Source organism: Cynocephalus volans, chromosome 16, assembly GCF_027409185.1.
Source record: "Cynocephalus volans isolate mCynVol1 chromosome 16, mCynVol1.pri, whole genome shotgun sequence".
Classification (NCBI taxonomy): Eukaryota; Metazoa; Chordata; class Mammalia; order Dermoptera; family Cynocephalidae; genus Cynocephalus; species Cynocephalus volans.
Genome location: NC_084475.1, coordinates 55,268,436 through 55,285,832, shown reverse-complemented (window position 1 = coordinate 55,285,832; position 17,397 = coordinate 55,268,436). Strand labels below are relative to the sequence as shown.

Genomic DNA, 17,397 nt, shown 5'->3' with positions numbered 1-17,397 from the left:
CAAAATTGATTATATATATTTGTGGGTACAGAGTTGAATATCAGTCCCTACGTACAATACATGATGAACAAATCAGGACAATTATTATACTCATCTTTACAAAATGTAATCATTCATGTGACTCTTAACCAATTTTTTTTCCCTTCTCCCCTTTCCCACCTCTAATAACTACAGTTCTGTTCACTCCTTTTGAAAGTTCAACATTTATTTCAACCATTATTGTGATTGTTGTTTGTTTCTTCCTGCTTTCTTTCTTTTCTTCCTTCCTTCCTTTCTCCTTTCTTTCATTTTTTAGCTCTCCCTTATGAGTGGGGACATGCAGTATATTATTCCCCTTTCCTCATTTAGGATTTCTCTGGTGCAATTACAATAATAATAGCCTAATTATTCAAACTCGTTTTATTCAGCATGGACGATTATGCAGTGGAGACCACATTCTCAAGATTGGTGACACAGATCTGGCAGGAATGAGCAGTGAGCAGGTAGCACAGGTCCTTAGGCAGTGTGGAAATAGAGTGAAGTTGATGATTGCAAGAGGTGCCATAGAAGAACCTACAGCACCCACCTCTTTGGGCATCACCCTCTCCTCATCCCCATCTTCTACACCAGAGATGCGGGTAAGTAGATTAAAACAGTTAACGTGGAAGTCAGAGAAAATAGCACTCAGATAACAGTGGTGTTTATTTAGAAACTGAATTTATTAATGTTCATATTTTAGTGCCAAAGAATAGAAGAGAATTCGAATGTAGGGATGCTTCAGCACTAATACTGTTTTATTAATCAAGAATACTGTATAAAACAGTTGAAAAATAGATTGCTTATATATACTAGATTACTGTTTTACATTTTTCTTTAAGCAGCACATGTATGAGGATAGTGTTTTGAAGTATGGATAAAATTTTAAAGAACTATTTGCTACTAATACCTAAAATGTTTAATTCTGTCTCTTAATTAGAAGGCTTTCTGTAAGGTGGGTCATATTTCTAATTATTCCCTTTCAACTGTTTTCTTTTTAGTGCTTTTGTTTTGAATGTTTGGAGGTTGACGAGTGGGGGCAGGCTTGGTGGGAGGAAACAAGGCTTACTAAAACCTTTCAATGTTACTGTTCTAAAGTATGTCTTAGAACTGTTATCAGATTTGCAATGAGTAGTCATTATTCTTGACCCAGTTATATAATTTTTTAAACAAAAGTTATGCTTTTGGTGTTATAACAGAAGCTTTATTCGTAAGCATAGCATTCCATCTTTGTCTTCAATTTGATATGAAAAAAGCTGGAACATGTCAAAATTATTGAAAGGTGGTGGCTATCTCAGCTTGTTTACAGGTCACAAGTATACAGTGGATAAAATATTAAAAGAAGTAATTTTATCCGGAAATGTCTTAAATATTTAAGAAGAGAATTGCATCCAGTTGCTAGATAAGCTTTATTGCATACGCAAATTTTATATTCCTTTCCCAAAGATTTAAAAAACATCTATGTTTTCTTCTGTTAAAGTTTTTTCCAACCAGTTCCTGCAAATTCTATTTTACTATTCTAACTTCCTGCACCAGTGCTTTAAAACTTTATTAGATCACTTGAAATTTCCATGATTCTGTTGTTTTTAGGGTTGAGTTTGGTTGCTATTTTTTGCAAAGAGAAAGAAGTAAAGAAAGAAAGCTTGTTTATGAAAGTGTTTAAATGGCATTCTTTGTGATAAACAAAACATTTTATTCAGCAATATATAAATGAATGCAATACCGAAAACCACTTGATGTAATTGAAAGCTTAGAAAAATATCTATTCTGTGCATATCATCATTTCTGAAGCTTGTGCCCCTTTTAAAACCATTCGATAGTCAAATTGCCACCCTCTAAAATAGCACTTGCATAAGTCTTATTAAAAATAGAAAACACATTTGTTTCAATTGAAGCAGATTTCATCCTGTCATTTTCTTGTAATTATCTAAACTTTAAACTTTTGCTAAGTTTGCACAGATAATTATGTGCAATACAAAAAAATAAATCAAACTTTACTGTAAAATTATATCTCATTTAGATGGACTATCAATGAGGTATAGTCACAGTTTGTTTAAAGAAAGTCAGAAGGTGCTGTCAGCTAGCCCTAACCTGCATGTCTCTTAGAACCTGTAGCCTTGATTTTGTTGTGCTCTTCTTAGGATTTTCTATAGAGTCCGCTGACTCCACACTAATAATACATAGTACCAATAGCTTATTGATGACATATTGTACCAGTCCACTAATGCTTAATTTAGGAACCCTTGCCCTTCAGTCCAACATACAGTAAATAACAAATCAACATGTTAGAGAAGGCTGACATCTGAGAAACCCGCTTTCAGCTATCATTCCAGGAATGAAGGATGCCAATGCACAGGGCACACTTACCTTATATATAGCTTTTCTTTAAAGACTTAATTTACAAAACAAATGAAAGGACAATTTAAAATGCTCTTGGTGCATTTGAGTGGTTTTCAAAATAATTCATCAGCCTATTAATAACATATTTGTAGGATTGATTAACTCATGTTTATGATGTAAGAGTTAACTTTAAATTAAAGATAATAATAGCAACTAATATGTGGGCACTGTGGCCCCTATATTCTACTAGTGATTTTACATACTGTGTACCGTTTAAGAGCAGGGGCTCTACATCCAGACTGTCTGGATTTGAATTCTGTCTTTACCAGATTGCTAGCTGTTTGTCCTTGGAAAAGTTTATGTTCCTTAGTTTCCCCAGAGAAAAGTTGATGTAATTTCTGTACCTGCCTCATAGACTTGTTTATAAGGAATAATGAATTAGGATGAGTAAAGTGCCTATTACATACAACTGCTCAATAAATGGCATCTGGACTGGTTGTTTTTTCCTGATAGACAGTTGTGCAAAGTGATGCATAGAAAGGAGAAGTGGCAAAACTAGGTTTGAACTTGTTGATCTGAATTCAAAACATGAGTTCCCAGGCACTGCATTACTTCATATTATTTCTAAATTTAGGCTGTGGCTTTTTGAACGTATCTTACATGTTTATTTCTCTGTATACTTATTTATCAATTTTATTTTAGGTTGATGCTTCTACTCAGAAAAGTGAAGAAAATGAGACATTTGATGTAGAACTCACTAAAAATGTCCAGGGATTAGGAATTACCATTGCTGGTTACATTGGAGATAAAAAATTAGGTAATTTTCAACATTAAATATTTTTTAAACTTGGCAATTGCTTCTAGTATCTATCTGTGACTTAGGAAATATTGAATCAATATTACATATTTTCGTATTGTTGGATAAACTGGTTGAAAACTTCCTTAAGAATAACTTATTGTGGGTGACTGATATTGTATTTAATTAAGGCAGAGAAAACAATTGTCTTAATCTCTAGCCTGTTTCTACTAGAGGTTTTGTTTGTGTGGCTTGTTGCTATATAATTATTAAAAATTATGGCTTTATATTTGGAGAACAGAGGAGAGATATTCTTTGAATGTGCTATGTAAATAGTGAAAAATAACCTATTTCTAATCTTAGAACCTTCAGGAATCTTTGTAAAGAGTATTACTAAAAGCAGTGCTGTTGAACATGATGGAAGAATCCAAATTGGAGATCAAATTATAGCAGTAAGTTACATGTTTAATAATAGCTTTGTTAATTTTCAATGGTTGAGAATTGCATTCTCCTAGTTTACTTAGTTTGGGGTACTATAGTTAACTCTACATTAACTTACGCTTGCTTCAGTGACTTGAAGTCATCATTACGATTACCCTTTTTGTGGAAGTAAAATAAAAGCTTTCTTGATCTCGATTATAAAGGGAAGACTTCTTTCTTTAATAATTTCTGATATATCTGATTTCTGGTTATAATGAATTTGTAACATTAATATTACACTTATACTTTACTTGCAGACACTCCAAAGGTAAATACCAGATGTGACTTTTTGTGTACTGGGACCTGAATTTGAGATGTCTGCAATTTTAACATCAGCAGAATGATACTGTTAATGTTGGCTTCATGGCTGGGGCTCCTTTCAGTTCTAAGAATACCTCTCTTAATTAGATCAATTCATCATTGTTATTGTAGTAACATCGCTGTGTTTTAAGCATATGGGTATTCAAGGTAGTGTTCAAAGGCATCCATCTTTCAATTCAGTGTTCAGCTGATACAGGACTCCCCATACTGTTCCCTGGAACACAAGTTCAAGAGAACCTACACAAGAGTTTCCTAGTCAAATAAGTTTAGGAAAAACTGTGTACGGTATGGTCTCTTAGGGATTTTCAGTGCACATTAAAAAACTGCAAACTCTGAGAAGTTATGCAGTAGAGAAACCTGTTTACCTCTTTTACCTCCTAAACTTTCATAATTGTGGGATCTTTCTTTTCCCAAACAAATATTAATATACTTTAGAGGACATCTTGGATAATGCAGATTTATCTTAATAGGTATTTGCTTATGCTTAGTTAAATCTCTGTTGTTCCCTTGCAATCTCAATAATAGTAAGAAAGTAGGATATTAAGGTAGGGTAATCCTTGTTCATAGCAGTATTATTCACAAAAGGCAAGAAATGGAAGCAACCCAGATGTCTGTAGATGAATGAAGGTATAAACAAAATGTGGTAAACACATACAGTGGAATGTTATTCACTCTTTAAAGAGAAGGAAATTCTGTCACATACTGCAACGTGAATGAATCTTGAGGACAGTATGCTAAGTGAAATAAGTCAGTCAAATACTGTATGAATCCATTCATATGAGGTATCTAAGCTAGTCAAACTTATAGAAACAGAAAGTAGAATGGTGATTACCAGGAGCTGGGGAGAGGAAATGTGGAGTTGTTTTTGAATGGGTAGAATGTTTCAGTTTTGAAAGATGAAAAAGTTCTGGAGATCCGTTGCACAACAATGTGAATATACTTACTACTGAATTGTGAACTTAAAATGTTTAAGATGATAAGTTTTATGTTATGTGGTTTCTACCACAATTTAAAAAAAAAAAAGGAGTCCATTATCTCTGCTCTTTGAGTCTACATTGCAAACTCCCTGAGTTTCTTGGGTGTATTTCTGTGAAACTCCTACCTACACTTGTTCACCTCTGCAAATCTACTCTAAAGACCAAATTGTGCTTGCCACCTAGTCTGGTTCTATGCTGGAAATGAGCTTCCTTAGAGTATCTCCATTTTACCATACAGTGACAACCTCTGTACATTTCTTATTTTGAGGGAAAGGGAGGGAGAGAGAAAGAATAGATGTTTAGAATCAAAATCTATATCTGATGCTGAATTAAAAATAGAAAACTTAGCTAGTTTTCTCTTTTTCTGCCTCAGCTATCTATATTAATTCATTAGAAAGCTTTTAAAAATTTTTTTGAAAATTATATCAAAATTATTGATATAATTCGAATACCATACAGTTCACCCATTTAGTATGTTCATAGACTTGTGTGTTCATTACAATTAATTTTAGAACATTTTAGCAGTCACTTCCTAATTGCTAATTTCCCCATCTTCCCCGTCCTAGGAAACACCAGTGTACTTTCTGTCTCTATAGGGTTGCCTATTCTGGACATTTTGTGTAAATGGCCCTTTGTGACTGACTTTCATTTATCATGTTTTCATGCTTCATCCGTGGTGTAGCATGTATCAGTTCTTCATTTCCTTTTATTGCTAAGTAATATTTCATTGTATGGATATACCACATTTTATTTGCCCATTCATCAATTGGTGGGCATTTGGGATGTTCCTACTTTCTGGCTGTTTTGGATAATGCTATGAACATTTATATATGAATATTCAAGTTTTTATGTAGACATATGTTTTCATTTTTCTTGAGTATATACTTAGGCTTGGAATTGCTGGATCTTATGATAATTATTAACCATATAGCAAGCTTCTTGATTTAATTTCTTCATCTCCAAAATTTTTAGGGGAAACAAATGAGTACATTATTTAAAATACCTGGTATGTACTTAGCACATAAGTGCAGTTTAATCAATTAAACAGATATTTATTGAGGGCCGAAAATGATTGCATATTTGAAAGTGTCTTATGATAGCATCCTTCCAAACTTGTCAATTATCTTCTTTCTTATATAAGTGGAATCTCAAATGTAATTCCCCTTAGGCAAGGTCAGTGATAAAATAAATTGTTGAGTCAAAGATGGAAGCATCCTTCCTTTGTAGTTTTGTCTTGCTTTTAATAAAATCACTTGTCTTCACTGTCATTAAAATTCTGATTTTTAATTTTTACTTTTTAGCAGCGTTCTCTTCAAAATTTGAAGTTCCTCTATCTCCTGGGGCACGTCATACAATGCTTTTGATCATGCATTAATTTTGTGTGAAATAGCACCATCTTGTGGACTTATGAGATATTGGTATAAAAGTCCTGCACACTCAGTTGCATTTTCACAACTATAGTCTGTCCATTCAATTTTTGTTTTGACAGCAGCTATTGGAGCTATAACCTATTTTTATTTTGTAATTGTTGAGGTGGTGAGAACACTAAGAAATTATTTCTTACCATTTTAAGGAAGTGTCACTTTGTAACTTAAAACTATTTTGTTGTAAGATTCCTGTTTTACAAATTGTGTCCTTTGGACTTCTAGGGTTTCACTATAGGCATGACAGGGGCAAGGAATAGATCCAATGGTCCCCCCAACCCCGCCCCCCCACATTTTATGTGTTAGTATTTTAAATAACAGTTATTTGACAAAAAGACACTGTTGTGTTTTTTAAGAAGTTGACCAAACTTGCCATTAGATAAAATCATACACTCATTCTTTTTAGTTTGCTATTCCGTGATCCATGTGAAAAGCAGTATGGAATTACAGTTGATGTAAAAAACATGATTAAACAACCATATAAATAAGGAAAAGTATTAAATGTTGCCTTTGATATTCTGTGACTTTGTTAATAAGTTCAAGTTCTCACTTTATACATATAGGCTGTGTTGGAGGAGGGCTCAGCAATCTAGATTGAGTGTGCTAAGGGGCTGGGTTGTGTGAGTTGTACCAACTGGCATTTCTCCTGTATAACTGTTCCTGTTGATTGTGGTATCTGAACTACACATTGTGAGGATGTTGGGTCTCTTCATGAGATAAAGCATGGGCAATTTGTTACTTGTACCTAGTTCACTCTTGCCTGTGGTAGCATTGAGTCTGAACTGACCTCTTAACTCCCTGCCTGTGTTAAAAGTGACCAGAGCTAACTGGGGAACCTAATTTCAGCTTCAGTGACTTTGGCTCATTTGTAGCGTGGGTGTGATTATATTGAGCAGAAACTGCCCCCATGAAGCCTTGGGGTTTTCATGTTTAATACTTGCTTCTTTACTCCATTAACAATAATACCAGCTCCTGACTATCTTCCCAGTACAAAGAGCCGTGCGCTGTAATTCTGGGAAAGTAGGTAACCATATTTTCATGTTATAGATGATAGAAATTTGAACCGAAGTCCAGGTTTAAAGGTCCATGATTATTCCATTATAGCAATTTCTTCTGTGCTAGTACCATCCTCTGACTTTTGGGTAAGCAATATATTTTAAAATCCAACTAATCAGGTTTTAAAAATAAATGAAATGTATTTTTTTTTTTTTTACATATTTGGAGTTTATTGCTATTAGGTAAACAAAACCATACACATTAGACTTTTCTTAATAAAACTTCATTTTTAAAGAGTTGTGCAATAAAAATCTATTGCAAATGAAAAGTAGCCTAAAGTTCTGTGTGCATTTTAAGAATTTTCATGGAACTTCAATGTTGAGATTTTTTTCCAGTTGTTTCTTTTTTTTAATACCATGATAGTAAATAACATGTTTATTTTAGATTAATATTTGTCTTTGATGTTTATGAATATGAAATTTTAACATGGTTACAAAACCTTCTTATGGAAATGACTACTAATAGTTTATGGATTAAAATTCAGAAAATTTCCATATGTTTATATTTAATTAGAATCATTTTATATTTGTCTATATTTTTAAATTTTCTATTTTACGTAAAAATATACCTGGGAGTCATAGTCATAGAAGCAGAAATAGATATATTATGATACATTTAGGCAGCCTTATTCATGGATGGTTATGTTGTTTACAGTTATTTGTTGTTATAAACAGGTTGTTATATACCACTTTGTATATCTTTTCTTTTAAGGACCACATCTTGAAACACTTGAGTTTTTTTTTCTTTAATATAATAGTATTATTTAGATTTGAATTTTACTCATCTTGTTGCTTAGTACTGGATCTTCTATGCCACAACTTTCTTGCGTTGAATTTTAAATCTGGTTAATATCTCATTTGGCTAAAGTGTTTTGAGTAAATTTTATGGGAAGAGGATGAGTTGGTAGACTTTCTAAACTTCTGGTGTCTGAGAACCTCTTCTGTTGACTTTTTATACTTAGACAATTCATCTGGGGATAACAGATACATTGGATAAGGAGAACTTAGTGGGTATAATCTTAAATAACAACATTTTTGTCATCAACTGCCCCTTTTAATTTTTAAAGGGGAAGGTTCTTAGCTTTCTCCTGGAAGAAATCTTAAGCAAGTCCCATGACTTAGGTTACTCTTAGAGAATTTAATCCCTATGGCTAATCAGAATCACCAAACACAGTCCCAATTTAGTAATTAAAAATTTCTCATACTGCGTTCTCACTTATTGGTGGGAGCTAAAAATAAATAAATAAATTCACACACACACACACACACACACACACACAAAAAAAAACCGGGGGGGGGGGGGGGAAGAAGACATAACAACTACAATTCCTTGAAGTTGATACGACAAGCAAACAGAAAGGACATTGTTGGGTGGGAGGGGGGAGAGGGAGGGGGGTTTTGGTGATGGGCCACAATAATCAACCACATTGTATATCGACAAAATAAAATTAAGAAAAAAAAAATTTGTCATACTGAACAGTAATCTAATTGCAGACTTGCTCCCTGGCCCTTCAGGACCCTGCGATGATCTGATAGCTTACTTAGGGATAGACAGTTTACCACCCAGTCTGTCTTTCTCCACCTAGTTTTTCTTTTGTTCCCTCACCCTCTTATTGTCATTTCTGTGGTGTAAAAGTTGAAAGAAGGAAGAGAAGGTAGGACGATGGGACATTTTGTCCTTGACTAGTACTACTGTAAGATGGCTCTGTGCTGAGTGAGCCTGGCAGGTGGTTAAAACTTGCTGTCTCTTACTTTCCTTCTTGGGTTCTTGGAAGAGCCCAATGGATATTTTTGACTTAACTTTCCACAAATGACAGATAATGGATTTTTCATTTAGCTGACTCTTCTTCTCTTTGGTCCCTGGTTTCTCAGAGTCTCCTGCACAGATTCTCTCTTTAGGGTCACATCGTTCCCAAGGGGTACTCAGGTTTCAAAATAACTTGAGCCTGGCTTTCTCATATGTGTGGCCCTCCTCTCATCTGTGCCCAAAGTAAGGGAGATGAGCAGGTCTCAACATAACAGCAATTTTCTCTTACTCCACTGTCAAAGCAGCTAAACAGCTCTTCCTCATCCTCACTATGGACTTAGACACAATCCAGTGCATACTCCCTTACTGCAGATGATTCAACTCTTCTGACTTAAGGTCAAGGGGAAAATGCCTGGGTAGGTGGGGTGGGGTCTTACAGCACTCTTTTTAAAAAAAATTCTGCTCTTAACTTTTTCCTATCCTTTAATAACCCACCTCCTTTATGCCCTAAATGTCTATGAATTATAGTTCTTTACTACCTAGTTTAAATTTCTGCATGGTGGCCCCTTTCACAACTCACTTTGATATAGGATACCAATAATCATAGCATCTCAACCACATACATTTTCATTTTCACATACATTACACTGAATATAAAACTCTTGGTTCATAACTTCTCTACCACAGATTCTATAGATAGTCTGCTCTCTCTGCTGCCTAGAGGCTGGTAGATTTTTTTTTCTCTTTGATCTTTGAAATACAGGAATTTTACCAGGATATGTCCAGGTGTTAGATTTTTTTCATTAGTTTTCTAGTTTTTCATGTGCCTCTTTGATTTGTAGACTCAGGAAACTTTCCCTTCCCCCTAATCATTTAAGTATTTTTTTCTCATTAATTTCTTTTCTTTTTAATTCATAAGTATATTGGATTTTAATTCATAAGTATATTGTATTTCCTAGATCAGCCCAAGTGTCTCCAGTTTTACTTCTCTGATCATCTTTATCTGTTTATATTTTTCCTCTGAGATATGGAAAATTTGCATGATCCTGACTTTTATTCCCTGACTTTGTTTTTACTATTTAAAATCTTCCTGACTGCCTTCATTGTAACATTTTCTTTTCTTTCTTTCTTTGCTAGATACTTGTTTCTTCTTTGTAACTATAATGCCTACTTTCATAAAGACAATGAAATCTGAATCATTTTGAAAGGACATTTCAGGAAATATCTTTTTTTACCGTTCACTGCAATAACAATTTCATGAGAAAATATGTGCAGCGATGCTTCATTGTACATACCTTCTTTTGGACTGTGGTCTCTTATTCCATATTCTGTGAGGGTCATTCTCAGAAAGAGCTGTGCTTGTACAAATGGGAGTTGAAATGGGTTCTGCTGGAGATTGTGTGAGTTTTTTCCCAGACAGTCCAGATATTGACAAAGCAAGATGGAAAGGGAAAGTTTAAATTTTCTGTATTTTCACTTGATTCATTTGTAGATTAACAAAATGGAGAGGAAGCGAATGGTTGAACATCACCGTGGAGGAAGTTTACTTCTGTGTAATAATTTGTTATGATGTAGATTTGTTTTCTGTGTTTGTTGTGATAGCCAGGAATTAGTTGGAGTTGTGTGTGTGCGGTTAAGATGATTTTCATTACATATAAGTAATATTCGTGCTGCCGCATGCTCCCAGCTTGGTGTGGCCTCTAGCAATTGGTGTGCTTCTTGCAGTCACTGGTTAAGATCCACATGTAACTTCTGACCACTTCCTTTTAATGAGAGGGTATTGTATGATTTTTACTGAAGGTTCTTCTTATAGACCAGACATGCAGAGATTCAACTGACCTACTTTCAATCTAGTCATGCCCCGACCATTTCTAATGGAAGTTCCTCCGAGTTACTGGTGTAGAGACTTTTGTTCTTCTTTGGTTTCCAGTTTTGTTGCAGCATTTTCTCTTTTATTATATTTTGTTAGTGTTTCCAAAGGGGAATCAGCAAGGTGGAGATAGGGGGAAAGAAGAGTCTGATATGTGTGTTGTCAGCTCGGAAGTAGCATGCAAGATTTAAGGTACCCACGAAGTATGAGATTATCATCTATTTCAAAGGTCAATAGATTTTTAATTGAATAGCCCCACTAGGAAAAATAATACACACACATATGAAATAAATGCTTTTTTGAAATGTTTAATTAGAAGTTTCATTAGATTCTTCCAGAAACCTCTACTGTAAGGGAATTCTATCTTGGAAACCACTGATCTAGATCTTATAATTCTCATCTATTTAGTAAATATTTGAGTGTCTAATGTGGCCAACAACTGCGTTTAGAAAAGTATGACACTTATACAACCATTTTATAGCCATTTCACAATTCAAAAGGATATCAGTGACCGAGTTTAACATTAAATCTATTGTTCCATTTTTCCAAATTCTTTTTACTGTGATTTTATGAATTTTTTAAAATATGGCATTGTAGTGTGTACTTATCTATCCCAAAAGGGAATTTTCTTTACAAATAAATCTTTGACATATGAGGATACTTCAAAAAATTCTCATGAAAATATTCATATTATCTTTTAATTCTATTTTTCCATGAACTTTCTGAAGAGCCCTTGTATGAGCCAATGGCTATTCATCCCATTTGGGGTGAATATCTACTGTGTAGACAGCACTATGTTTTGGTGACACTACTGTAAGCAGAGATGACACAGATCTTATTTTTGGAGCATACAGTCATAAACCACATAATAACAGAAAAAGTAAAATTAAAATTCTAGAAAATGTTATGGGGGAAAATGGGGAAAAGGGGGTGTATTAGTCCATTTTGTGTTGCTGTAACAGAAATACCTGAGACTGGGTGATTTATAAAGAAGAGAGTTTTATTTGGCTTACAATTCTGGGACAGCTGCATCTGGCGTGGGCCTCAGGCTGTTTCTACTCGTGGTGGAAAAGTGGCAGGCAGCCGGCGGGTACAAGCCGATCACATGGCGAGAGGAAGCAAGAGAGAGAGAGGAGGTGTCAGGGTCCTTTAAAGAACAAGCTCTCACGGGAAGTAATAGAGGGAGAACTCACTCTTTAATCTCCCCTCCCCCAGGGAGAGCATTAATCCATTCATAAGGGATCCGCCCCCATGACTCAATCAGTTTCCAACACTGCCACATTGGGGATCAAATTTCTGCATGAGTTTTGGAGGGGACAACACATCCAAACTCCATCAGGGGGATTTGACCACAGTCAGGGATGTCAATGTAGTTTAATTGCAGAAATAACTATTAAACTGAGGTCTAAAGCCATTATAAGTGTTTTCTGAGTGAACTGGTGAGAAAGAGTGTGAGCAAGAGTGGGTTGTCCAAAGTCCAGGCTGAGGGAAGAGGACCTGCGAGGACCCCGTATGGCTGAAGAGAACAGTGCAGAGCAGAGGAAGGGAAATGAGCCTGTGTGGCTGGAGGGCAGAAAGGAATAGGCAGTATCATGCAGCATGAGGTTGGTGACAGTGGTAATGAGGGGAGGTGGGAACGGTTGTCTCAGCCATTCCAAGCATTGTCCTAAGGAGTGTTCTGTGGAAGGCAGGGTCGGGGTGATTTGATCATATCTGTACTTTGGAAAGACTACAGGAGCATTTTCAACTGTTATGTCATTTGTGAACTAGAAAAGGGGAAAATCACATATTTTTTTGAAGGGACAAAGAAATAAAAAGGAAGGTAGTTTTCTCATTTTTTTAAAAGGCAGTGCAAACATGACTTTGGGATATGTCAGTGCTCTCAATGAGCACTTTCATCACTGTCTTTGCCTTTATATCCTCCTGCATAGTGCTAGTTTCTAAACTTGACTGTCCATCAGTATCACATGAGGAATGTAAAAGAATATTTAAAAAGGTATAGAAGTCTGGGCCCCACCCTAGAACTATTGGCTTATAAGTTCTACAAGTGGTACACCAGAATCTATATTAAACAAAACAAACCCTTCCCAAGTGATTGCAGTGCATCGAATTTAATATTGATCCCCAAGCAGCTGTTGGAGTATTGTTGTCCATTCCCCAGTTAGGAGACTTTTCAGTCCCCGTTCTTTTCACATTAACAAGTAGTAAATACACATTTTGTGCATTTGTAATACAAACATCCATTTACTTTTTAACGTATCTTGTTATCACAGGTAGATGGCACAAACCTGCAGGGTTTTACCAATCAGCAAGCAGTAGAGGTATTGCGACACACAGGACAAACTGTGCACCTGACGCTGATGAGGAGAGGAACAAAGCAGGAAGCCGAGTTCACGTCAAGGGAGGACGTCACAAAAGACACAGACTTGTGTCCTGTTAATGCCAGTATTGGCAAAGGTAATGCCAGAGTAATCTGGTTTTAAGTTATACCTTTCTATTATTTAGATTTTTTTCTAATTCTAAAATAATCTATTTAAAGAATGGTTTTTACCTTCAGTTATTCATTATGAACTAAGCAAAAAGAGAAAGTTTGATAAAGTCAGGATTAACTGGAATCAGCAATGTGTGCATTAACTATAACATGAGCTTCTCAGTGAAGCCAGTTTCTTTCTATCCTATTCATGCAGCCACCACATCTCAATCAGAAACATGCAGAGTCATTTACCTTTCTGTTCTTATTACTTTCGGATGCAGTCTTTAGGAGGACATCCAACCTTGAGCTGTTCTACCTGGGTTAGTTATCTGAGCCCCATGGTAACGCTAAATGCCCAACCTTCGCCTGAAGGAATCGGCTTTAACTCCAAATTTAGAAATGTCATTCATAAGATGTTTGTATGTGAATATCTCTGAAAATTACTGAAATCCCCATGTAGTTCACTGACAAAGGGTTTTTTGGTAGCAATCAGTCTGTTGGCTGGAAAATGCTATTTCATTTCTAAAACTGCTGACCATTTCTAAACTGCCATATACTACTACCTGTAGTACTAAGAAACAGGGAGGCAGGTCACAGAAGAAATGTACTTCTTTGTGCATTAACTGAAGAACTTTCCTTTAAGTGCATATGGTTAGTGAGGTATTCATCTCCCAAAAACACACACTCTTTTAGGTGTTCAAATAAATACAGTGGGTTTAGAAACATTCAAGTGCTTGATTATATGAAAGATATAACTACTAAAATATTTTTATCTTTAAGAAAATTATGAAAAAGATGAAGATTCTTTATCTTTGAGGAGAAATACCAACATATTACCAGTTGAAGAAGGTAAACACCTAGAGCCAGATTATTATGTTCTTTATTATTTTTTTAGAGAAATGGTTTTTACAAATGTGATTAAACCTTTATGGATATACTATGTTACTAAAAAATCTTTCAAAAAGAAATGCTTGCAAATCCCTATTTATAAGTGGTATTAATTGCTCTCATAGATTAAAATAGTTCATTTATAGCTGGTATATTTTCTTGCTGAGTCAGCCTATTCTTTTTTCTACTTTTTTTTTCTTTTTCTTTTTTTTAATCAGAACCCTTTCGGAATCAATTGTATACATGGTTTTAATTTAATCCTCCTGTTTCTGTACAGGTGACATGTCTCTACCTTATTGAGCAAACAATAAAATTATAAAGTACTTTAAAATAAACACAAGAGAGTCTTTAATGTAAAACACTTATGAATGAAACTATCCAATTTTGGGAGACTTCTCACTTTTTAATTTTTCAAGAGTTCTAATTTTTAATATTGGGACGTTGGTTTAGAGAGTAATCATACAGATAAATGATCAAACCTTTCTGAGAATTCTTTCACTATAAAACTAGGATCCATAAAGCTGTTTAAAAATTTCTTTGGAGCAGCATCGTTTTATTTAGTTTTGTTAGAATATTGCTGCCGTTTTTTAATGTTGTGTGCTCTGTGCTTCTTTTACCTGTCAGATTGCTTTTGGTACTTTGGTAACTTAAACCCTGCTAAGGGTCAGACATGTCCCCCAGAAGTTCATATATTAGAAACTTGGTCTTCATTGTAACAGTGTTAAGAGGGTAGGAAATCCAATTATGGTACTTGGAAGGTGGGGCCTTTAAGAGGTAATTGGATTGTGAGGACTGTACCTTCATGAATGGATTAATCCATTCATTGATGGAGTAATGGATGATTGATGGTTTAAAGGGTTGTCATGGGGGGGTTCTGATGACTTTACATGTGAGAAGGTTAGCTGCTCTTGCTTATGCCATTCTCGCCATGTGGTACCCTGCATTGCCAAGGGGCCTCTATAGTGAGTCCCCATCAGCCTTCACCTGATATGACCCCTGGACTGTGGACTTCCCAGCATCCCAAACCTTATGTAAGAAATAAATTTCATTCCTTTATAGATTACCCAGTTTCAGGTAGTCTCTTGTAAGCAACAGAGACGAACTGATATAAACCCACTAAACAAAGTTCAAGACTGAAGTCCCTCCCTTCATGTGTAATCTACCCTTTACTAAATAATTAATATTCACTATTCAGTACATTGCTATATAATTACATTGCAAATACTGAAGCTTTGTAGTTCTTTACCGTATCTACTCCTTCATTATTGAAATTTTTTTCCTGCTGAAAGTTTTGATTTATTTTTATTATTTTTAAGCAATATTTGTGTTTGCAAAGATATCCCAGAAGGGAGGTGTGTAGCGTTTGCATGTATTAATCATATTCTGCCATTTTTACACTAATAGATGAAGAAATTATTTAGGCTAAAGTGAATGTCAATAGTAGTGAGGAAGGATAAAAATGTTTCAGAGCATGAAACTTGAGATTGTAAATGGGGATGGTGTGGGGGTTGTTTGGAAAGCTCAGAACTATCTATTTTGTTTTGATGAAGGCAGCTAATGAGAAATCTGCATACGTGTGTGGGAGGATAGATGAGGCAGGCTCAGGACTTAGAATCAGGAGTCCCAGCATCTTTTTTAAACAAAGAAAACAAGCAAAAACTAAGTGATTCAAATACATCTGCCTTAGTACTAGCCCTTAGAAAAGGGATAAAATATCATTGTCTCTTCCACAGATATTTGACTCCTTAGCAGTCCTGGACAAAACTTTTGACTTATTAAGATCAGAGGACTAGACTTTATGATGTTAAAAATCTGTCTAAAATTTAGTCTTGGGGCAGTTGGGAGAGAGTGAGAATGGAGAGTTGCATAAACCTTGGTTGGTAGAGTGAACATAAATCTCAGACTTTTTATCAGCAACTTACTGATACCCTACTTTCTCCGTTATAATCCCATCCTGCTTAAATCAGCATAGCTGTGTAAATGCAACAGACTCACAGAAAGGAAGTGTGGGAGGAGGTAGAATCTGAACCCACCCTCCTTGTTCTCTCCTGTAATCTGTGTTCATTCCTGCCTAATCATCCATCTCTGGACTGAATTTAATTTTGAAGAGAAAACACTTATTTTGCGGGACCAGTCTCCAGATTAAAAAAAGAAATATATGTGTATGTGTGTGTATGTGTGTGTGTGTGTGTGTGTGTGTGTGTGTGTGTGTGTGTACACAGCTTATTATTTCCAATTTCTCAAGGAGAAAACAGAATCATTTTATTAAGGCATAGCAAATGTGCAAAATATGCCTGGAGCGAACGCTCCTTAATTCCCACTAAAGAGGCGGCAGTTAATGAGAAATCTGAATTTTGGAACACTTTAAATCTGAAATTTGAATGCTAAATAGACTATTAAAAATTAGAGAGTAGAGATTTTTAAAAGATAACTCTTATGAGTAAAAACTGTAATGAACTACAGAAATTTTAAAATATGACTTCACAATTCTTCTCAGTCTCTTGTTTAGCTACACATTTTAAAGTCAGTATTATTTACACAATTTGCTTAGTGGTTTTTGTTCCTTTTTAAAAAAATTTCCCTTTTTGCTAGTGAGTGGGATTCTAATTATATGCTTTTATTTTAATGGACGATCTCAGTTTTTCATTGTTTCTTCTTTTTAAAAATATTTTCTCATTGTACACGGATTTGTATATATTCTTTGTTAATTTTTCTGGTTTGTTTTTGCTAAGTAATAAAATATTCCTTTTTTACCCCTAAAGAACTAAATGAAAATGAAAGAGATAAACTAACATAGAAGGTGTCATAGCTTTACCAAGTGAATCCTGGAGCAATTGTGAATCCTCATTCTTTTAAATAAAAGATAATATCTACATATTAGTGGAAATACAGTTAAGATTTAAAAGACATCCATTAAAAGAGAATAATGTTGAACATGCAAAATGATAGAGTTCTAAGTTAAATTACTAAAATAAGTATAGAAATAAGAGTAACCACATACTGGTACAATA

General features: G+C 34.9%; 1 protein-coding gene across 6 annotated transcripts in view; it reads left to right on the top strand.

The window, feature by feature from the left end:
- MPDZ (multiple PDZ domain crumbs cell polarity complex component) overlaps positions 1 to 17,397 on the top strand; it is a 170,578-nt gene that overhangs the window by 68,705 nt on the left and 84,476 nt on the right. For 5 of the 6 annotated variants that reach the window (XM_063080257.1, XM_063080262.1, XM_063080261.1 and 2 more), the window contains exons 8-12: positions 408 to 617; positions 3,058 to 3,172; positions 3,515 to 3,603; positions 13,299 to 13,482; positions 14,279 to 14,347. In XM_063080257.1, the coding sequence (XP_062936327.1) occupies positions 408 to 617; positions 3,058 to 3,172; positions 3,515 to 3,603; positions 13,299 to 13,482; positions 14,279 to 14,347 (667 nt within the window). The remainder of the gene's footprint in view (positions 1 to 407; positions 618 to 3,057; positions 3,173 to 3,514; positions 3,604 to 13,298; positions 13,483 to 14,278; positions 14,348 to 17,397) is intronic. The other variant, XM_063080259.1, reaches the window with a different exon arrangement.